The sequence below is a fragment of the Curcuma longa genome, chromosome 11, assembly GCF_044706935.1.
Source record: "Curcuma longa cultivar G26 ecotype Majalengka, Jawa Barat chromosome 11, ITB_CL_G26_1.1, whole genome shotgun sequence".
NCBI lineage: Eukaryota > Viridiplantae > Streptophyta > Magnoliopsida > Zingiberales > Zingiberaceae > Curcuma > Curcuma longa.
In genome coordinates, this window is record NC_133871.1 from 10,309,248 (window position 1) to 10,332,319 (window position 23,072).

Here is a 23,072-nt window from a genome sequence, read left to right on the forward strand (position 1 = left end):
ATCACACCAGGAACCGTTCTCATCCTCCTCGCGGGTAGGTTTATTGGAAAGAGAGTGCTTTTCCTAAAACAATATCGTCTGGGTTACTTCTACTTGTTACTGGTAAGTCAATTCTTCATTCTTCAGAAAGTAAACTTGAATTATTCCATCATCAATTGAATATTCTAAGGAATATAGTGGATTACATCAATCATTTCTACCACTTGGCACACTCATTTTCAATATAGAACTAAGAGGAAAAACACTGTCAAATGGTCTTCGTTAGGCCTAATTATTTTGTTGTAAAGCTAACTAGCCGGCTATAGTTTTGATGCCATTTTTTAAGTTTTAGTCTTTGGATAGGGTTTGACTGACCGATGTTTGATATCCTATATCCTAACATGTTGTATTGTTATTTTGGATTGCATTGATAAAAAGTAAAGATTGTATATGTTTAGGGTTTAGGTTTTATTACTTCATTTTGATCGAGTAAATTGTCCATGATGTAAAAGTGAATGCTGTTGCTTGCTATTTTTTAGATACTTTGGTGATGATTTAATAGTAGGTTTTGCTTATATCTTTGTAAATTTTTTTTTAGACTTGACCTCAGGGTGTTCCTGATATTGAACTGGAACCAATTATTTTTTAGAATGGCCATTTCGGGGCTACACTGTTTCGATTCGTCTCAAGTTGATCAATTCTTGTTTACATGTATTGTATAATTTATAGTTTTGTACCGTAGGGACTTTGTAGCATAGAATTATTCATTAATGGGCTTGTCAAATTGAAAACACCATTTAGTTGAGTACTACTTGTGGTTTCACGTTTCAGGTCGATGTGTAAGATTCTAAAATTATATCATCTTTGTTTCCACTCGGAAGGTGGAATTTTGAATGATCTCTTGTTGGTGAAACAATTTTACTATGTGATATTATTTTTTCTATGATATGATCATGCGATGTGCTTAGATATTGCTCCATCAATATATCAATTATTCTTATCACTAATTTCCTTTCAAATGCTTAATGTTATAGGCCCTTTTAACTGTTAATGGGATACCCCTTAGAAGGGTTAACCAATCATACGTAATTGCTACTTCGACTAAAATTGACATCTCTGGAGTCAATGTCGACAAGTTGGACGATATGTACTTCAAAAAGGAGACAAAGAAGAGGTACAAGAAGAGCGAAAGTACATTCTTTGAGGCCGAACAGGTATTGCATAGTTTTATTTGCCGGTCACCTGCATTGTAATGCTTTCTATAATCTTTGAGCACATTCATGCTCGATGCAGGAAAAACAGAAGCTGCCACAAGAGAGGAAGGACATCAGAAAGCAATCGACACTCTGATAAAGGCTATCGAAGCAGTGGAGGATTTGAGGGCCTATCTCGGCACTAAATTCACACTTGGATCTGGAGTTAAACCACATGAACTAGTCTTTTAAATGGTAGTTCCTTCTGGAATCTGGCATATATATATATTTTTTCTTCAGACGTTGTTTTAAACATTTGATTACTGATAGACTTTAAGTTATAAAAATTTAGGATTTGATTAAGAAAAAATAGTTATTTATAATGAATGGAATAAACATGTCTGCTGCTAGAGGTATTTCTAAGGCCATTGATTGATTGAATCTTTGCATGTACTCCCTATAGACTTGTAGTTTCTGCTTGAAATTAAACAAACTCAAAGGAGTACGTGGATATCACGTCAAGCTAGAGAAATGATGCAGGAATAAGGTTGCAAAATCTATCAACTTCCCATATGGACCACCACAAATGATGTGGAGGAGATGCTCCCTTAACTCAGACAGTAGTATAGTTTGCCAGACTGCCTGCTAATAGAAGCGATGTTAGTAGTAACAACACAGTAGAATGATTGGAAGGGGCGAGATTCAAGGGAGATATTCTCATAGGGGATATTTTTGTCGTTTGAATGATGGGAGGTCGTTCCCATACGGGGATGTTCTTGCGCTGTCAATTGATTCTGTATCTTAGCAAGTTGAAGTCTCTATTCTTTCGGGTTTGTGAGCTCTGCATGGATGTACCTAAAAGGGTTGTTCTCAATTCACCAACCTTTTGAGTCCATGGACATTGAGCCTTTTCGGGGATGTATTTAAAAGGGTTGTTCCTAATTCACAATCTTTTGAGTCTACAAACATTGAGTTTTTTTGAAGATATATTCAAAGAGATTGTTCCCAATTTATTAACCTTCTGATGTCTATGGACAACTCTTTGAATCCTCAAGTAATGACGGTTATGAAGTATAAAACATAATCCAATATTATTTGATTCAACTTATTTATTTAGAGGGAATAAAATATAACCAGTTTAATATTTATTATATTACATTTTGATTCAATTTATTTTTAAAATAAAATAAAATAAAATAATAATATTAATATTAATAATATTAATGATGATAATAAATTAATAATATATAAAAATAAATATAATTTATTTATATTTTTTTAAAATTTAAAATAAATTTATATATTTTTCATAAAATAATTTAATAATTATTTTAATAAAATAATTTATTAAATTAATAAATATAATTTGTTAATTTTATTTTTTAAAATTTAAAATAAATTTATATTTATTTTAATAAAATAATTTATTAAAATAATTATTTTAATACAATAATTTATTAAATTAATAAATATAATTTGTTAGTTTTATTTTAATAAAATAATTTATTAAATTAATAAAAATAATTTGTTAATTTTATTTTAATAAAATAATTTATTAAAATAATTATTTTAATAACATAATTTGTTAAATTAATAAATATAATTTATTAATTTATTTTTTTAATTTAAAATAAATTTATATATTTTAATAAAATAAATATAATTAATAATTTTATTTTTTTTAAATTTTAAAATAAATTATTTTTTAAATGTATAAGTATTTAAATTAAAATTTAATTAATTAATTAACTCAATTTCAATTAAATTTCACGGTACATTTAAATTAACTTAATTTTAAAATCGAAGGATAAACATGGCAAAAATTTTTGATAACCGTCGAAAATAAAATCTTAGATTGCCAAGGTAATCACATTCTCATATTGTAGCAGTGATACTGTATTATTTAGGAATTGATCATAACCTCAATCAAATAAGATTATCGTTGATAATCTTGAACAGATAACTAAAGTTAGCAATGATAACCCCTAATCAAACGTCCCTTGGCATGAAACCGCCAAGTAGGCTTTCTGAGAATTATCTTGGTGGAGATTGAGACACATCCATGTCTTTCCGTTTATTTCTATTAGAATTTCGAGCCAATATGACCATTTTCTTTTAGAAATATGCATTATGAAGCAATACTTATTTTTACAGAAAAATATCTTTTTTTATCAAAATTTCCATAGGATTTAATTCCATATTATATGAATTATAGAATCATAGGTGATGATTATTACAATCATTTTATATGAAAATTATGTAAATTATATATATATATATAATTCATTTTATAGAAATCATTATTCCTTAAACACCCGATCATCTTTACTATGTTACTCGCACATTGATAATTCTATTTTATCAATTTAACTTGCAACCTCCGGAGCTTGCAGTCTTCCGCACCTTCCCAAGGGTACCCAAGGCGCCTTAAGCTCCGTTGGCTGCAAATGCCACGCACAGCCACGTACAGAGTCATTGCCGCCTACAGAGTGTCTGTCGCCCCGCCGCTCAGGTGTAGCGCTGCTATCAGGATGGTCACGCTGCCGCAGGAGCCACTCAGGCAGGTTGCAACACATGTCCAGTATCCGCAACGTCGTCGTGTACGCTGTCGTCAATCGTCAGAATGTAGACCGCAGGATGGCATAAACTTTTGGAGGGTTTGTCACGGCCGAGGCCAATGATGTATTAATTTCAATTGCTATATACTGAACTTCAATTGAATGACGTCAGGAGGAGGTGAGGGTAGACTCATCCATTTGAGTTGGCTATCCTATAAAATCAATTTAAATAAATTAAATTAAAATTTATCAATTTGTTTTAAAAGGGTTTGTCAAACTAACTGACTCACCTAGGCTGACTACTCATGCAGATTGTCTTACCCAAGGCTTCTATCTTGCTATTGTTAGTTAATCTCTCAAACATAATTAATGTCGAATATCTACTAATTAATTGGCCACTAGTCTCTTCAACTATAACATTAAGGCAATATCATAGTAAACAACACTTAAGTAGATATATCTACATAACGAGTCATACTATTTTACAGCAGACTCTATTGAATATCACAAAAGCTAATATATAGAATATCACATTAGACTTGGATAATCTCAAATAATATCGTAGTACAATGACACATAAAATGGATACATCTACGTGTCAAGTCATCAAGTTACAGTATTTTACAGATCTGATGGAAGATAAAGCAAAGCTATATATTGAGACTTATTTTGGAGCTACAAGGTTGAATGTTGGTTGTTCATAGACCATGGGCAACAATCACCAATACATTATATGAACTAGGAACAAATTTGCAAAGAACAATAGAGAAATCAATTTCTTCTATCTTAAGCTGAATACTTTGATATGAGCTTGTCCACATGAATGATTATGTTGTCAATGTTTGGCCGTACCGCAGGTTGAGGTTGCAACATCCATATTACAAACTGATGAAGAGTATCTGGGTATGGCGGTTTGGTCGTGGATGGCCACTTTATTTGTGCATTCATGATGGCTAACTGTAAGCTGCCTCCTGATTCACTTAGCACATACTCAAAAGGCGATGATCCATACCTATCAAGGCATGAAAGAGGTATCTTAAATATTGTTGAGTTTTTGTAAGAGTAGAATAGTATGCATTTTGTTTCATTTCACTTAAAATCATGTGAAATATTGCCTGGTGAAAGGTTCAAATTTTCTGTCAATATCTCTTAAGAAAATACCATGACAAACATATAACTTTGAAAAGGAGCCATTAATTCATGACGATGATGAGATAACTGATAATGTCTGAACATAATAAGCAAAGTTAAAGAATTCTTACATTATAGCGTATAAAGTACATCCAAGAGACCAAATATCTGTCCTCTCATCAATATCAGCATGGCTTGGACAGTCCCACAATTCCGGAGCTCGATAAGGTGCTGAACAGTGCTCAGTAGCCCATTCCTGTCAGGAAATGCCAAATAGGTGAGTTAATAACATGTCCAAAAACTTGAGTTTGTGATAAACAAGGTATCAGGGTTGGCAAATTTCTGATTGAAGGCATGAAGAGAAGAGATCCTTCTTGAGCATCCTCATTGTGAGGCCCAAAATTCATCGGCAGAGGTCTTGAAAGGTGCACTCTACAAGTGCATTTGAAACTATCACAATTTCAATATTTTGATTTTTTTTCTCTTTATTTTACTATCACCTCTAGCTTGGTGATGGTAACAAACCATGTTCGCCATGAATTTATGATTCAAATCCTGCAAATGTAATACCTTTACACACAATGTTTAGGTTATGTATCTTTAATGATAATGTTTTGATATTTGTCCTTCCTTCTTGGAGATATTATGGTACAATTCAGATATATTTAAAAATATAATTTGGACAACTCCTACAAGTAAATATCCTTAAAAGAAAATTAACACATACCTGTAGCTGTAATGCCTCTGACCTCGATCGGATTTCTTTTCTAGCAGGGCGAGCACTTCCAAAATCCATTAAAATAGCAACAGGAGATTGTTCCTTAATTTGAGTGAGGAGAACATTTCCCGGTTTCACATCATTATGAGCATATGGAGGATCAAAGCTGTGCATGTGCTTCAGACCAGCGCAAAGCTGTAGGTAATGGATTGCATGTCATCCTACTGTCTTTACTTGAAATTAGACAGATTAAAAAAAGTGTAACACTGGCAGTGATCTAGACAATGAAAAAACAAATGGATGTCTGGAACCAGTGCCTTAAAAATGGATGTCTGGAACCAGTGCCTTAAATGAACCCTATCATTATCTCCAGATTGACAAGTCATACTTGGGAAGAACCGGATTGTTCTCTTGCCTTTTCCTAACACCAACTACCAAAGCTACGTCGTCACCAACTTTCAACTTCCCTCTACAGATCTGTGTTATGGAAAGACTTTCTAAATTTTTAGCCAGTTAAAGAAAAAAATTTGATACACAGAGGGATAAGATTCATGTATACACATCCAAAAAGTTGGGACAAACATGGGTTAATGATGATGATAACGATGTGTTTGATTGGGCGTATACTGATGTTTATAATTCATTCGACTGATTTAGAAATATTTTATCAATATTAATTTTTTGCTACAAAACAAGCCCACCCTGATGAATAACTTCTTTTCAGAAGGAAAAAAGTGATAAGGATATCGTTTTTGAAAAAGCTCAAAATCTGTTTCCTTTTTGTGATTAGGTATCAGGATCATTATCCATAGTATTTTTTTTTGCACTTGAAACTTTTTAGGGTTTTGGCTAATTTATTTTTACACATTATGTATTTGTTTCATCAGACCTTACAATGAATAACGAAAAGGCAACAAGCCCCATTTGCACAATCTTCACTGGTGAAAAGGAGTGGCATATTTAAACAAATTATGACAACCTCATAATACAAATAATAGAGAAGAACCAACGATTACATCTAAGCACTTCAACTTGCAATATTGATAAATTTGGTGTAAAGCAATTGAACAACTCAAATGCAGAATAATTTTTGTACTTTGTTAGCTTATGCATTGTACACATTCATAATGAAAGAATATGCAATTAACTTTAAAAAGGAAAACATGTACCTGTCTGAAAATCTGAAGAACAGCAAGAGTCGGAAAGAATTCCTTTTTTGATTGCATGACTGTAACTATGTCAAGTAAGGTTCCATCAAGATGAACTGGGAACAACAAGTAGGCTTCATGTTTCTGAGAACCACCTTGCTTGTCCTGAAAAATGAAAATACATCCAATCATCGTTATGCTATGTAAGTCAAGTAGCATGAGCATATCTAAAAATCTCGGATCTTCCCTTAACCAGTACAAAAAGGAACCCTTAGTTTCTAGGATATGAAAATGATAGCTTGTAAAAGATTTCTTCAGCTGAAATCAACAGTAAATTTCTAGGTGGTTCAGATTCCAGTTTTCTGAAATTGATAACAAATGCAACAGCGTGATTTAAACTGTGCAATTTAATAATTATTTATGCACGATGACATTAAACTATCCATGATCTACTTTTTATGAGCTCCTCACTTTGTAAATGATTTGCAAACTAGTAAGCCTCAGAAAATGACTGGGTAAGACAAGCTAGTTTGACCATGGAAGATTATTGACTCGTGTTTTCTGATAGAACAATTCCAGAGCAATGTAGAGATATTTTTAGTCTATCTAATGTTCCACAACCGAACACCAATGTCTCAAATTATCACTACTGCTTTTCATATAATGATATTAAATACATTTTGTTAGCCCAACCATGGGGTTGACTGTTTGATAATATATGAAGAATCATTTTCAAAACACTGAATAGTAATTGTTCATAAGAACAACAACAAACAAACCAACTATGAGTCCTAATTATCTTGCGTCAGCTGAATGGGTTTTATCCTAATGTTGACTCAAGTTAATATCCATATATGTTAAGTCGTTTTTCATTGTGTTAAGTAGAGGTCTTTTTTGCCACTTCTCTGCTCCTCACATTTTCATACTAATTGCTCCAACTTGTACAGAAGTACCTTAGTTGGAATGATTGCATGATCTAGGAGGGGAAGCAAATTTGGATGGCTAAACTGGGAAGAGACACGAATCTCCTGCTTAACCAACTCCAGCTGCTCCTGTGTTTGAATGATTACTTTTTTCATCGCGTACGTTCCATGATCTGATGATATTCACGAACAAGAAATAGCATCAGTCCAAACATTAAAATATAAAAAGAACCTTGTCCCATCTTATAGCTTTATGAATTGGCCAAACAAAGCACCGCTGAAGCAAAATCAAGAGCAAATCAGAAAGTTCAAAAGAGGTTTCCTTCTAAATTATTCGATTAGGAATTGCCCATGTGCAATTCAATCGAGATCCAAAAAGACGATCTTAACGCGAACGTACAATGCTAAAAAATTGAGAGCAACCCGATCGTACGATGATACCTAATTGCATTAGTCGCTTTGTAAACTGGTCAAATAAATCACCGTTCAAGTAAAATCAAAGGTTAGGTGACGAGGAAAAAAAAACAAGTTGCCAAAGGGTTCCTTCTATACAAATCGATTGGAAACAACATATTTGCAATTCTTCAAACTAAATCCAAAAGAAAACGATCTTGGCTTAGAAATACAACGAATGGAACTCAAGCCCAAGTCGCAACTGCAAAATGCCAGATCCAAGAAGCTGAAGTCCAATCGAAACATGCCAGATCCAGGATCGACGGTTGGCAGGAACGCGCGCAGACCGATCGGATCTGGTGGAAGAAATACCTGATATGTGGGTGGGATTGCCGGACTTCTTGCCGGCGAGACCAGAGGCGCCTTCGGCGACCACCTCCTTGACGAGGAAGACGAAGGCGAAACCGCCCTCGCCGATCTGCCGCACGATCCGGAAGCGGTTCTCGTTGATCCAGACGTCGGCACCGGCGTTGGCGGAATCATACAAGGCGCTCAGACCAGAGAACGAGCATCCCATCTTGCTTCGACTCTTCGGGTTGCCAAGCTCCGAATCAATCCTCTCCGGTCAAATCCTCCAATTTATATCCCTTTTTTGGTTGGTAGGAATTGGGTAATTTTCAAAATAATATATTTTTTTCTCTAAAAAAGCCCTTTAAAATGATTGATTTCCGGATGCCTCCTTTTTTTTTTAAAAAAAAAAAATCATCCTCAAAATGCTCTTTTTTCTCTATCGATAAATGAATAATCTTAAAAAAAATTCAAGGGGCTGCCTTTTAATTTATAACAGTTTAATAAGTACTTTAAAATACATTATTGTATATTAAAAAGTATTTTAAAAATAAAGAAGAAAAAGAAAAAGAGTAAAAAAAAAAACAGGAAACTCAGCTAAGGTCGTGCCTGCAAGTGACCACCAACGAATGAGGCTACTCGTGAGTGAAGTCGTCCATTGCAACGAGCGAGTTCGCCCGTGAACTAGAATAGAGTATTGTTGTTGGTCATGTGACCTCACATGCCGACCATGTGGGACCGCAGATTCAATGGCGGAGTCACCTTTTGCAGAAGAAGAGTATTGTTATTGGGTTGATCACATTCAATGGCGGAGCCAGTCCGGGTAAGCTATGCCAACGGTATTTTTTTAAATTTTCTTTTCTCCTTTTCATAAATTCAATTTTTTTTTTTTAAATTTTAGCCATAAGGGTGGCTCCGCCCTTCTCACATTGACCTTGATTCAGTAGTTTTGGTTGTAGTTTTCGAGATTTGATTGAGTTAGCCCCCGGGACTATAGACTTGTTGAAGTGGATAAGAGTCGAATTTCGATAAAGCCGAGACAATGTCCTCTCTCGTAGTGACTAGTTGTATCTTTCCGATTTACTTTCTTATAGATGATTATAAAATCAATCGTGTGAAACTATTAGAATGGTAGATTATATCTTTTATTAAAATAATTTTGATCGTAATTTTATGATAATAGCTTGGCCAGGGTTTGGTGAGGTCTCACGTGCCTTCGCTCAAATCTCGCCTTTTTTTTTTTTAATAGCATCCAACAAGTGGACGACTTTTCTCTTGATTCGCTTGTTTACGCTGCCATTATTATTTGAGCCATTAGGCTTGCAATGATGTTTATCTCGCATTAGTTGACTATTTTTAAGTACTCAAATACTTTATAAGCAGAAAATTCAAACCTTTTAAAGTTACTATATATTTTTAATAAGTCCTAAAATTATCAAAATTTAAAAAATAACGTAAATAGACTTAGGAAATCAATGAGGTGCAATAATATCTATTTAACATGAATTCAATTATTTTAAATATTTTACCAGATCAAACTTAAACAAACTTACAAAATCAATAAGAGTACAATGATCTACCACATCTAATATTTTTAACTAAAAGTAGTTGATGATCTTAATCTCAAATCTAAGGGGGAAAAAATAGACTAGTAGAAGTGCTATATAAATTGTAAGCCTGAGCTTATAAAGAAATCAAATTATTTTTAAAATAAAACATACTGTAGAAAACAGGTTGTGATGTAGTTTGACAACATTGCATCACTGATTATTGTTATTTGGTCCTCAAAATGGTAGCTGTTCTAACTAAAACAAGCAGATTAGTTGACAGCATCCACCACTAGCTTTCGCGACTTGACGACTGACCACTTCAAACGTCGATAATAGGCGGCTTGGAGAAGAGCAAGCGACAGAACGAAAATCCATTTGAACCCCATCTGCAACAACAAACCACCTTTGCTTGGAATCAAACTATAGAAGGAAAACAAACTCTGATTCTGTAATGGAAGCGAATTCTAGGGAATTAGAAGATCCGATCATGTGTGTGGAGAAGTGGAACTTAATTTTTCAAGGCATTTCACTAAATTATCCTTAGCTTTTGCGTCGGAAAATAAACATCAGCAAGTATATTTAATACAACAGAAGTAAAGGAAGCTTGGATAGAGTTATTCGCTAGTTATCGATCTTCATAGTTACTTGTAGAAAGAACAATTACCAGCTTTCTCTCTTCCATTTCTGGCTCTGCTGCCCAAGACAAGAAGGTAACAACATCCTTTCCCATCTGGAATAAAAACAAGCAACAGAAGATTTACATTAGAGGCAAAGATCAAAGCCGGAGAATATCGACTGAAACTTTTGAAAAAATATTACCTGGGATTCAGTGGCAGGAGTACCATCTTCATATTCTACAGCACCATCAATAAGCATTTGGGGCATAGCTATTGCACCACCTGGGAAGTATGGATTATAATGCAACCCTTCTCGAATCTACATTTCCGATTATGATGTCATCAAATACAACGAAGAAACCCGAGATCCATGATAAGCATAAGGACCATGGGATATTGAATATACTAAAGTCAAGTACTAAGTTTGTTGATTATTTAGACGTGAAAATCATATATGAAATGTGCATTGTTGCATCATAAAAGTTGTCTTGAGCAATTATTGTAACCTTACCGCAACGCCAGCTGGAGGATCACGGTAACCAGTAAGAAGAGCAAACACATAGTTTTGGCCATTGTGTCTTGCCTGGCAAAGAGACAAGTAGAGGTAAAAAACTCAATAGAAGGTGATCAAATTCGATAAAGCACTTTACCTTGGTGATCAGGCTAAGGTCTGGAGGATATGCCCCTCCATTTACAAATCTGGCTGCTTGTTCGTTTGGATATGGCTGCGGGAAGCGATCACTTAATTTACCGGGGCGAGTAAACATTTCTCCTTCATCATTAGGACCGTCAACCACCTCAATCTCAGCTGCCATTGCCTTTGTCTCTTCTTCTGTGTAAGCCACACCCACAAGATCTCGATACGAAACAAGAGACATTGAATGGCAAGACGCACAAACTTGCTGATAAACTTGATGACCACGGCGAATCCTGATCATAATCATTAAATTATTTCAGTATGAGTGGATCATATAAGATGTACTAGAATTTGTACTAGGTTTTGTTTGTATAAGATGGATAAACTGCATCAATGCTAGGTTCTGTTTCAAAGATGATTGTAGGTAGTTGAATATTAAAACCATAAGGCGCAAAAGTAAAACAATTAATCATTAAGGCCGCATTTACTTAGACAGTATGGAACAAAATGGAGGTGGAGGCAATAGGAGAATGAAATTTTTTTTACTAAGGTGAATTGATGAGAAAAAAAGGAAATAAAGGAAGGATCACTCAGACTCTCCTTTTGACCAAAACTGATTTGTTCAAATGCCGACAGATTGGAAGGAGAGAAAGAGTGAAGCAATAAATATCATTATACCCTCTGACCATTAGCCACACATCAACAGGCCACTATCAAAGGCCACTAAACCATCTCCGGGTATCATTAAACCACCAGCAAGATCGTTGTCAAACAATTTCCAGTTGCTGCCAAACCTTTGTTGGACCACCGCCAATCATCCTTCCATCTTGGAATGGAGAAGTTGAAGAGGAATATAGATGGAATTTTCCATTCCCTTCCCCCTTTCCTCAATTACAAATCCTCTAAATAGATGAAGAATAGAGCATGAAATGGCATTTGCTAGCTTCCTAATGATACATCATTGCTAAAGATTAGTATTACCACCAAGATATTAAAATGTAACTCTTCAAAGTTCTTATTTGTCAAACTATAACCAGATTCAAAGAGTGCAGCAATTATTTCATACATAATCAGAGAAATATCTCATTATGAACAAGAAAACAAAGTACAAAACACGACAAGTGAAATTTGAGATTGTTCAACTCACGACGCATGGTCATAAGAACTAAGAATGCCTTTGTGAGGCCACGGATAGTTAGGCGCTGGCAAGCCATGTTCTGCTTCATCTGCTGATGTAATACTACCAAAGCTGAGAATACCAGAAATACCAGCTCCAATTAGTGCTAATGCCCTCAGTGACATCATGCTAGATGAACCAGCAGCAGCATCCTGCCTTAATGTTGAAAAGAAAGATGGAGTCTGTGTAAAACGGCACAAATTGAAACACCATTACTTTTCAAACCAAAAAGATACATAGAGAACCTCGGCTTCTACAAACAATATAAAACGAAAAAAGAAAATCAATGGACAAGATATCCAAGTTAAGAATATACAATTATGTAGACAAAAAATTTCCAAGTGCAATCTCTCACTCATTATTTATGAATCTGGTCTTTTATCACAACAGATATTTACTAATAATCACCAATCAAACCCAGTTGGCAACGAGCACAAGTGAGATTGCAGGTGTAGCTCACAGAAATAGATGCTACAACATGTGAAGTTGTAGCAGCCCATAGCAAGGGAAATTCAAAAGAGGCTACTCCTCTTTTGGTACTGCTCATTTTAGAAGACTGACAAAGGTTGTCTCCCCGTTATGCAAAATAAGACTGGGGGAGTCGCCAGTTTGAAATGTAGATATTAGAGAACCTTCAAGACATGCCCAGATTTTAATCACCAGCAGTAGACATAAAGCTTTTTATAGAAAGGCCAAGTATACAATTTCATATGTAATTAAGACAACATGACAAATCTTCCAATACCATCTCTCACTTGACAATAATATCTGCCAAATTAGAAAGGGAACATAATCCAAGTAGGAAATTCCCCAAAACAAGTAGGCAACCACTGGAAACATGGTCAGAGATGGTAACCAGATTATGACTATGACAGAAAATTGAGGTGTGTTCCTTATGGAAATGATGAACTCACTATTGAGAAGTATTTTTCTCTTGAAATAATACATTGATTCAAATCAGGAAATAAATTGAGCTGGCCCACTCAACCTACAGACAAAAGAAAACCAACTTAATTGGCCCTGCCTACCACCACTCTTGATCAATTGCCACAGTGAATTTGTGAAGTAGCAATCAACCACAAAAGTTACCAAAAATTGTTGAATGCTGACCAAGAAAATATGAAAAATTAAGAAAAAAAAACATATAATAATGTATTTCCTTATACACCAGTCTACAGAGATATGCAATTTCTAATAGGAAAATCAATGGAGATCACATCATTGTACTTGATGGAAGTTGGAATATTCATAAACGAGAGGTTCACAAAAGATGAAATTAATAAAACAAGCAAAGCAGATTAGAGACTACATGGATCACTATCATGTCAACATGTTTAACTTCAAAACTAGCTGAACACAAAAAAGTGATACTCATGAATCATTTCTTCTTATAAAGGTGGCTGTCATCAAGCCACATGATTCAATGAAACAAAATTTTATAACCCTCAACTAAGCCTGTATAAACATAATCCCAAAACTAGTTTGTGCTGTCAACCATATAGTCTGAAGAATCCACTCTATCTAAATGCAGTCAGATAAGCATACAATGATCATATGCTGCAGAGATAATCAACTGAACATCACTGGCCTCAAAGAAGGCTAAATGAACGTATTTCCTGATCAGGGAGGTGACAACTGAAAATCTTTCAGTCACTTCAATCTATGACGTTATCAGCATATGAAAATTGACAGGTGATCTAACTCCAGTCCACCAAAGTCGTTATTCCATAAAACTGTTCTGGTGTTCTATTGAAGGCTCACAAAGAATGATTGTCATGTACCAAAGATGAACAAGAAATGGAACTAGAGATGCAAACCAACAAAGATAGAACAAGTCAAGAAGAATTACTGAAGATAGGAACTGAAATCTCTTTCGCAGAAGCTGATTGATGCCTCTTCCAGCAGCCATTTAGTCAATTCTTTGCCAAAAGGACCCTAACAATTCCACTGAGAAGCAAAAATTTACAATTTAAAACAGCTACATGGGATCTATGAAAGGCCTTATCATTATTAAACAACAATAGCAACAACAATATATAAGTACATATATGAAACCGTAGAATGCAACTCGTAATCAAACAGAACCATATGCATTAATATTTACTAGTGAAAAGAAATAATAACAAAGAGTAAATGGAGCAGGAACATGATAAAAAAAAGTGCATCAAAATGACTGCTAATTCTAAATGGGAACTATAGTGATTCTATCTATAGACTGCGAATCCTGGTTCCAATAGCACTCCCATTCAGAATCTCTAAATTTTTGCATAAAAAATCTCATCTCCCATATATCCACAAGCAGTTTCGGCGAAGTGCAAGTGACAAGAGATTGTGTAACTAAAATAATTATTCACAGTAAAACTTTCCAGAAGCAAAAAGGACAATTGTCATGTACGATCCATTGCGCTGCGATATCAACGACTCAACAAAGCTAAGAACCGAGAGAAAAACGAGTATGACTGCAGCATATTTAGGTCCAAAATTTCTACAAAAACCGAGCAAAAAACAAGAGGTAGCCTATGATCCTGAAGCGAAGTGACACGCATCTCAAGTAAATCACAGTCTAAGTCTGCACAAAACATCCATGACCAAGAACCGGGCAATCATGGGAACAAAATACGATATAACAGCGACAAGATCTGGAGTGAGATCGAGCAGGAAAGGTGCAGCAAAGGATCGAAGAGAGAACCTGACGAAGAGTGGACCAGCGCAGTGATTCGGTTGTCGTGCGCAAGACCGCGTCGCCCTTCTCCTCTTTCTATAGATTTTTTTTTTTTTTGTTGGGAAGGAGAAGGAAAGCCACAACTATTGAACCGGGGGGCCGATCCGACTAACCTCACCCGTCCGGTTCAATCCTTCCGGTTCACGATCAAATGCGGCGAGAAGGAAGCCATTTGCCACACCCATCGTCCATCGAGCTCCGTGCCTGGATCGGCTCGACGACGCCGGTTCACCATCCACGCGAGAAGGCTACGGGAGATTGGGGGAGTCGCCCTCCGCCGACGGTGGTTGCTCATGGAGAGAGCGCTGTCTCCTGCCTCAAATCTCTTGCCTTTCCTCCTCTTCCTCATCGGGAGGGTCAGCTGTTCACTCGAGGCGACCCTCGGCGGGACCTCGACGCCGCCCGCTACCGATGGCCTCTGCGCTGCGCTCATCGGCCCTTCCGGCTACCCCTGCTCTGAACACACGGTGCTGAATCTCGCTCTCTTGCACTTTGATTTGTTAATAACTGGCGAAAACTTCGATTTGTTGGAGGATGATTGTTCGTTGACCGCTCTTTTGTGAAAATTGTATGTTCACAAAAAGTATGGTGTGAGTATTCTGGGGGTTATGGGATTTATTGAGCATCGAACACAGATTGGGGGACTGAGGAAACTCTGGATTAGTGCTTGGCTGCTTGCAGACTTGATTGATTATATTTTGTTGATATTTTGCCAACTGTTATTGATTGTATGTTTCTGCTTGCATTGTCTATAACCAGGGACGAATGACTATTACCTGATTCCAAAGGCCTTTCTTCTCCCATAGAGAAAATGGTAACACCACATCACCTTAGCTGAATATATGAATTTGAGGCAGTGACAATACTTTTCATAAACTTAAGGATCTTAGGAGCCCATATTTAAACGTATAGGGAAATGAAAATGAACAGAAAAGACTCATCTGTGAGAACTGAGTGATTTCATAGGCACACTTTAACTTTGGGGAAATATTTTAGATTGGAAAGGTGAGACATTGTCAGTGTAAGACGATTTTTCTAAGATGAGGACAAAATAGAAACAAGGGTGAGAAAGAATAAATTGGCTTGTTTATCCTAATTCGACATTATTGTGTAAATATCTCAGCAAAAATGTTTATGGAGAGGGATACAATGGTTATTTACAATTCTGGACTGGGAAATGGTGACATTCTTGTAATCCTATGCATCAAGCTCCCCCATTCGAACCACTATGATTGCCTTATAAAGTTGGTTATAAAACATCTAAGATTTGGCTAGTGGTCCAATTTGTTGTCTATCAATATTTTCTATTAAAAATGTGAGTTTTGTCTTATTTATGTGTATTAGACACTAAGAGAGATACCATGGTTAACTGGAAAATGGTGACTTTCTGGTAATCCTATGCATCAAACTCCTTAAGAACAGCTATGATTGCTTTTATACGGTTTGTTATAAAACATGGCAATTTGGGTTCATTTCATTATCTATCAATATTTTGATTACAAAATATGAGTTGTCTTATTTGTGTGTATTAAATAACCACTGTACTAGATTTCTTTTTGTCTTATCTTGTCTTTACTTAATGTCTTGTGTAATCATTGAATCAATTATCTTGAAGTTGCTTAATGGTTGCATGGTCGTAAATACAAGTAACTCAGTTTTACTGGATGATTTCCTTGTGGCTGATACCTCAAGCTATTGGTATTGTGCTTAGTGAGATGGAAAATCGGTTTGCTGTGTCTCTGTCATTTATTTACTTGAAGAATTACATCAGTATATACCAGGCTGCTACACCTATGTTGATCTTTTTCAGATTTGTCAAGTGAAAAGTATTATTGTGTTTTCGTTTTTATTATTTTGTTAGCATAAAATTAAGTTATTCTTTTGATTATATTATTGAGCTTGATGGGTTAGCAAACAAAAAGCTTCTCTTCAGTTTTTTGAAACACAACTCCAACTGCTGATGGACAAGTGAAAATTGCAGGTTGAGACTAAAGACGGTTATCTTTTGTCTATTCAACATGTTCAACATGGAAAAAAAACTTTAGGAGGAATGCCTCATCCTCCGGTTTTCCTCCAACATGGCCTATTTCAGGTATTAACTCAGAGGATCATTTTTATGTGATTCCTCAGTTGTTTATTCTGGCTGCCTACATTTATTATCAACCTGTTTCTCATTTGCTGCATGTTTGATTTGAACATTGTTTATATTATGTTCAGATTCTTTTTCTTTTGTCTTCTCATGTGAACAGGGTGGTGATACATGGTTCGCGAATTCATTTGAGCAGTCACTGGGTTTCATCCTTGCAGATAATGGTTTTGATGTTTGGGTTGGAAATGCACGTGGCACAAGATGGAGCCATGGTCATACCAGTTTATCTGTTCATGAGAAGGTTTGTCTTTTTATTTCATTACCTTAATACATAGTTGTGTTTTCTTGTACTCTTTATTTCAGAGTATTTTGGCCATAATGTTAGTCCTTGTGTTTCATATACTTGCTCTTCTAATTCTTCTTTGGTTCCTTATATTTTATGTACTGGTTTAGTTTCTAACTTTAATCCTTTGACTAATTTTCCAGGCATTTTGGGATTGGAGTTGGCAGGAATTGGCGCAGTATGACTTGCAAGCTATGATAAGCTATGTATATGCTGTTACAAATTCCAAAGTTTTCTACATAGGCCATTCCCAGGCATGTTTCATCCCATTAACCATTTATTTCCTCCATTAGGTTGTTTCGATGTTTATTGGTTGAGGATAGAAGTAATGATCTGTGTAAATTGCTTTTGTTCTACAATTGACAGGGAACTATTATGGGTTTAGCTGCCTTCACCATGCCAGATATTGTAGAGATGGTGGACGCTGCTGCTCTTCTTTGTCCTATTTCATATTTAGATCATATCACTTCAACTTTTGTCCTTAGAGCAGTAGCTCTTCATCTCGATCAGGTAACCTTTGTGAATGCAGAGTTTTTTTTGGGAGGAGCATCCGATGCATTAAATTCCAAATTGTTTTGTTGTTTCTCCATCGTAGATGCTTCTGAGCTTGGGCATTCATGAACTAAATTTCCGAAGGTAAGGTTTAATTTACCAGATTATTTTGGATTGAAAAATAAGTGGCCTCTTCATATCATACTGACTTAGTCATGGAGAACAAATATCATACACAGTGATACGGGCATTCAGATATTGGACTCAATTTGTGATGGTCACATGGATTGCAACAATTTGCTGGCCTCAATAACAGGTTGGCTACTTGTCAAATATCTGATTTGTTTTTAAATGTCTGAAAATTCACTGACTCACTTGCTCTTTTTATTCAATCATTTGAGAGGTTGGGCCACATTTATACATTGTGGATAAGTAATTCTAAACTATGTATCATTGGTTTGCAAGTTCATTGTAGATATCTTATTTGGCTTGCAGCCAATGGCTTAGCCTCGACCAAGGGATTTTCTGTTAACTGGTTGTGTCAACATCAAGAAAAATTGTTCAAAATCCATAACTAGGATGCAAAAAGAAGCTGCATACAATTCACAGTTAATATTTTTACAACTTATAATTTCAAATATACGAATACAGTGGATTCAAACGTCTATTTCTTTGCCATTTATACTGAACTTTTCAAAGGGGTCAAACAACCCCAGGTAGCTTTGCACTGCCACTGCCACTGCCTGTAGAATGCTCTTGGTTTGGTTCGATTTGTTCAAGCTATGGAAGAACTGTATACAAGGCAATGAAGATATGACTTGAGATGTCCTCTTTTTCGTGCTAATGGTTAAACTTCTCCTATTTTGCAGGCGATAATTGCTGCTTCAACTTGTCCCGCATGGACTATTACTTGCAATTTGAACCTCATCCATCTTCAACTAAAAACCTACGCCATCTTTTCCAAAGTAGGTTTCTTACCCTACTATTCAGCGATTATCTATTCCTTTTTTTCGTCTGCTTTAATTGTTTAATCTAGATATTGCTTCTCCTTATCATTGAGGATATCTTTTCAGTCTTTGATCTGTTGATACCGGTACTTATCGAACTATCAGCTGACATGAATGTGCAAACTTTTCAGTGATACGAAAGGGCACCTTCGCAAAATATGACTATGGATATTGGGGTAACCTCAAGCACTATCACAGCCTTCATCCTCCTTCATTCAATCTAGCAGACATCCCTGACTCTTTGCCAATATGGATGGCGTATGGAGGTCATGATGCATTAGCCGATATTACCGATGTCGAACGAACTATCGCAGAGTTGAAATCCAAGCCAGAGTTGCTATATATCGACAACTATGGACACATTGACTTCATTCTAAGTGTGAAGGCAGAAGATGATGTTTACAGAGAACTCATAAGATTCTTAAAATCGAGAGAACTTCATAGCAGCTATTGAAATGCAATGGATGGAGGGATATATGGTGACAAAATATAACAATAAAAAATCTTTCCTGTACATGGTAAAAATCCAAGTACATAATTGTGTTAATATGTGTACATATGTAAACTTATGTGGTGGATCAGATTAATCAAATTAGTGTGTAGTTATGCATAGTTTTACTACAATAAATGGATGATATGAGATGTATTTGTATAGGTTTTTTTTATAAATATGATATTATAAGGGTAATTGTACGCAAAGAAGTTTGAAAATAAATTTTGCTATACGTATCCGACATATTTAACATTCAAAAATATATGAATATTAGGTGTGCAAGAGGTGGTATACTTTTTTTATAAAATATTAAAATGGGATGTTTTTTTTTATAGTTTGGAATAAAAGTGTCTTTTTTATTTTTCCTAAACAAATTTACGGAGTGAATTAATTAAATGATAATATAAATTTATAAAACAAGGATTTTTCTTTATTATATCAATATTTACTAAGTAATATGTCATTATATTAATGTATTAATTATCTTATAAATTGAAGTGAGGGATTTAAGCTCCTCCGCTACTTCAATTTTTTTTTACTCTTTGCTTCTATTAATCACACAACGAATATAGCAATCATCTTGCGTAATTTTTTGCAGGCACATCTCTGTTCCACGAGTTCTATTGCTTTCTATGGGTTTGCCCCTTTTTTAGGATTCCTGGGACGAGAGATCAGGAAATCATTATTTTTGGATCTGTGTAATAATAAACTTTCTTTGAATCTTTGTAATCATTATTTTTGCCCCTTTATTGATTATAATCTTTGAATGTGTTTCAAAGGTGATTTTTTTAAAAACTTATTTCTAAATAAAAAAAAAATCCAGGGCTGGTTTATATTAGGCAGATTACTAGTTTTTATCTTGGGATTTTGTTTAATTTTGTATATACTTTATCACATATATATAAACACACATATTAACAAGTATTTTTTTTCAAGGAAAAGGAAAGAAATCTATATATTATTATTACCTCAATTAAGGAAAATAATTACTTTTGTAATTTTTTCAAAAAATATATTTTATAAAAACACAATATTTATTTTATGGCAAACATATATAAAATTTACTCATAATTGTCAGAATCAGTTCGTTTAAAAGAACATTAATCAAGATATTATCGATTTTTTTCTACGTATAAATTCAGAGTATAATTTATACATATTTAAAAATTAAATTAAAATAATTTCATTTGACATTTAAAATTTAAATTTTAATTCTCTTACTCGGGCCCTCGGAGTGTTCTACTATTTCAAAATCTCGTAGGGGCGGCCGTGGTATTTATGATCAACGGCGGCGCTCGAGTGGAACGAATCAACGGCGACGCTCCATCGAATTTGAATTTGAATTTGACATATGAAATGAAAAGTTAGCAATATGAGGAAAGAATAGACATTCAATTTTAGTTTAGTGGTTTAGAAGAGTGAAGGAACGGTTTGCCATCGGATACAAATAAATAAATTAACAACAACAACAACAACAACAACCAAGCCTTATCCCACTAAGTGGGGTCGGCTATATGGATCCTTTTACGCCATTGAGCTCTATCTCCTATTATATCATCATTTATATTTAAATAAATTTTATCTTGTTTTATTGTTGCTAACCAAGTCTTTTTTGGTCTACCTCGCCCTCGTTTGATATGTGTATTTGTCATAGTTTCACACCGCCTAACTGGAGCATTTATCGGTCGTCTAAGTACATGTCCGTACCACCTTAAACGTGTCTCACGGAGTTTTTCCTCAATAGATGCAACTCCAACTTTCTCTCTAATGCTCTCATTTCTTATTCTGTCCATCTTCGTATGTCCACACATCCATCTTAACATCCTCATCTCCGCAACTCTCATCTTTTGCTCATGTGCTCGAGTCATAGCCCAACATTCAGCGCCATATAACATGGCAGGTCTAACTGCCGTTTTATAGAACTTTCCTTTAAGTTTTAGAGACACTTTACGATCACATAAAACACCTGATGCTCTCCTCCACTTCAACCATCCTGTTTGTATTCTATGTAAGACATCTCTCTCAATCCCTCCATCGGCTTGCAAAAATGATCCTAAATATTTAAAACTCTCAGTTTCAGACAACTCATCATCTCCTATTTTAATACTTGTCTCATTACGTTCAATATTGCTAAACTTAAATTCCATATATTCTGTCTTTACTCTACTAAGCCTAAAACCTTTCTCTTCTAGTGTTTCTCGCCAAGATTCTAATTTAGCATTTAATATTTAAATTAAATTGAATCGAATTGAATAGTATTAAATTTTAATATTTAAATTTAAATTTAAAAAATATATATAATATTTAAATTTGATTTGAAGTTTAAAAATATAAATAAATTTATCTTGAACTCGATTCGAAATAAAATTTGAGTTCTAGTTCGATTTGAATTGTTTGCATCTTGATTCAAGCAGAATAGAATTATAGTTCAAAATAATTTAAATTTGAGTTTGCTTAATTTTAAAATATTTATTTATTGAACAATCAAATAAATTAAATATTATAGATATTGTTATACAGTTGTCATTGAGTTGTAGCAACTATGATTTCGTAATTGTTATACAGTTGTAACAATTATAATTCGTAACTATCAAAACTTGAATGTTAAATTTTAATTTTTTTAAAATTATAATTTTTAATTTGGGTTGAATCACATGAGCGCATAATATATCAAATCAAAATTTATTGAGAAATCTCAACTGATTAAGGGGTGGAAATCATAATGATCAGATTTTAATCAAAAAAATGTCATTTAAATCATTCAAATAATTTTAGTCTTAAATTTTTTAAGTTGTAACAATTATAAAATAGTAGTTGAGTAGTTGGACAACTGTGTAACAATTCAATTATAGTAATTATGAACATAGTTGAAAATTAAATAATAATTGTGTTATAGATTAGTAATTATTATAACACGTTGATTTATAGAGGTAATAATGAAAATAAATTATAATAATTGTATTATTTTATCAGGATGTAATATTTTTTTTTGATAAAAAATAAGACTCTATCTTAATGATTTAAAAAAAACCAAATATAATGCGGTATACTTGGAAACCACGGCCGCTGTTTAAAATCCATTTACCTAACTAATTAACTGCATAGGGTTAATTAAAATTTAAAATATAATTTGTATAATGTAGAAATCGATTTTTAGAATATTTATTTTTATTAAAATTTAAATTCTATTTTTTTACTTTCTTAAATACTTTATCACTGCACTTCATTCATCTTGTCCCAAAGAAAAGAGGAAAAGGATCAAATTTTAAACAATACCAAATATCCATCGTAATCAAATGATCTAAAATGGAGACAAGTTGCTTAATCATGGATGTTTAAAGTTCTGCACAACCAAAATCCGCAGCGAGATCATGGATTACCAAATGATCTAAATACAAACTTTGAAAAGAACACTCTTTTAATTTTCTAAATGAAAAAAAAAGCTCCAAGCAAATTGATATTTGATATCCTCAATTAAACAAACTATAAAGTGAAAACAACTGTAAATAACATAGCGGATGTAGGAGAACGAAGGATAGCAACACAGATGATTT

The 23,072-nt window shown here is 34.4% G+C and overlaps 3 protein-coding genes across 3 annotated transcripts; 1 reads left to right on the forward strand and 2 right to left on the reverse strand.

Moving 5' to 3' along the window:
- Window positions 1-4,272: 4,272 nt before the first annotated feature.
- LOC141838561 (uncharacterized) lies at window positions 4,273-8,642 on the reverse strand. Its single transcript, XM_074726068.1, has 6 exons — window positions 8,416-8,642; window positions 7,681-7,823; window positions 6,749-6,892; window positions 5,589-5,774; window positions 4,993-5,117; window positions 4,273-4,742 (listed from the first exon to the last, which is right to left on the reverse strand). The coding sequence occupies exons 1-6, from the start codon at window positions 8,618-8,620 to the stop codon at window positions 4,517-4,519; spliced, it is 1,029 nt and encodes a 342-aa protein (XP_074582169.1). The 5' UTR covers window positions 8,621-8,642; the 3' UTR covers window positions 4,273-4,516.
- Window positions 8,643-10,074: 1,432 nt separating this feature from the next.
- LOC141838563 (cytochrome c1-2, heme protein, mitochondrial) lies at window positions 10,075-15,133 on the reverse strand. The gene is made up of 8 exons (XM_074726072.1): window positions 15,062-15,133; window positions 14,222-14,319; window positions 12,343-12,554; window positions 11,209-11,488; window positions 11,070-11,141; window positions 10,761-10,877; window positions 10,606-10,671; window positions 10,075-10,327 (listed from the first exon to the last, which is right to left on the reverse strand). The coding sequence occupies exons 2-8, from the start codon at window positions 14,279-14,281 to the stop codon at window positions 10,211-10,213; spliced, it is 924 nt and encodes a 307-aa protein (XP_074582173.1). The 5' UTR covers window positions 14,282-14,319; window positions 15,062-15,133; the 3' UTR covers window positions 10,075-10,210.
- A 177-nt stretch (window positions 15,134-15,310) lies between these two features.
- On the forward strand, window positions 15,311-19,637 carry LOC141838560 (triacylglycerol lipase 1). The gene is made up of 9 exons (XM_074726067.1): window positions 15,311-15,561; window positions 17,076-17,186; window positions 17,344-17,484; window positions 17,670-17,780; window positions 17,893-18,036; window positions 18,122-18,162; window positions 18,258-18,334; window positions 18,888-18,983; window positions 19,157-19,637. The coding sequence occupies exons 1-9, from the start codon at window positions 15,388-15,390 to the stop codon at window positions 19,477-19,479; spliced, it is 1,218 nt and encodes a 405-aa protein (XP_074582168.1). The 5' UTR covers window positions 15,311-15,387; the 3' UTR covers window positions 19,480-19,637.
- The last annotated feature ends 3,435 nt before the right edge of the window (window positions 19,638-23,072 follow it).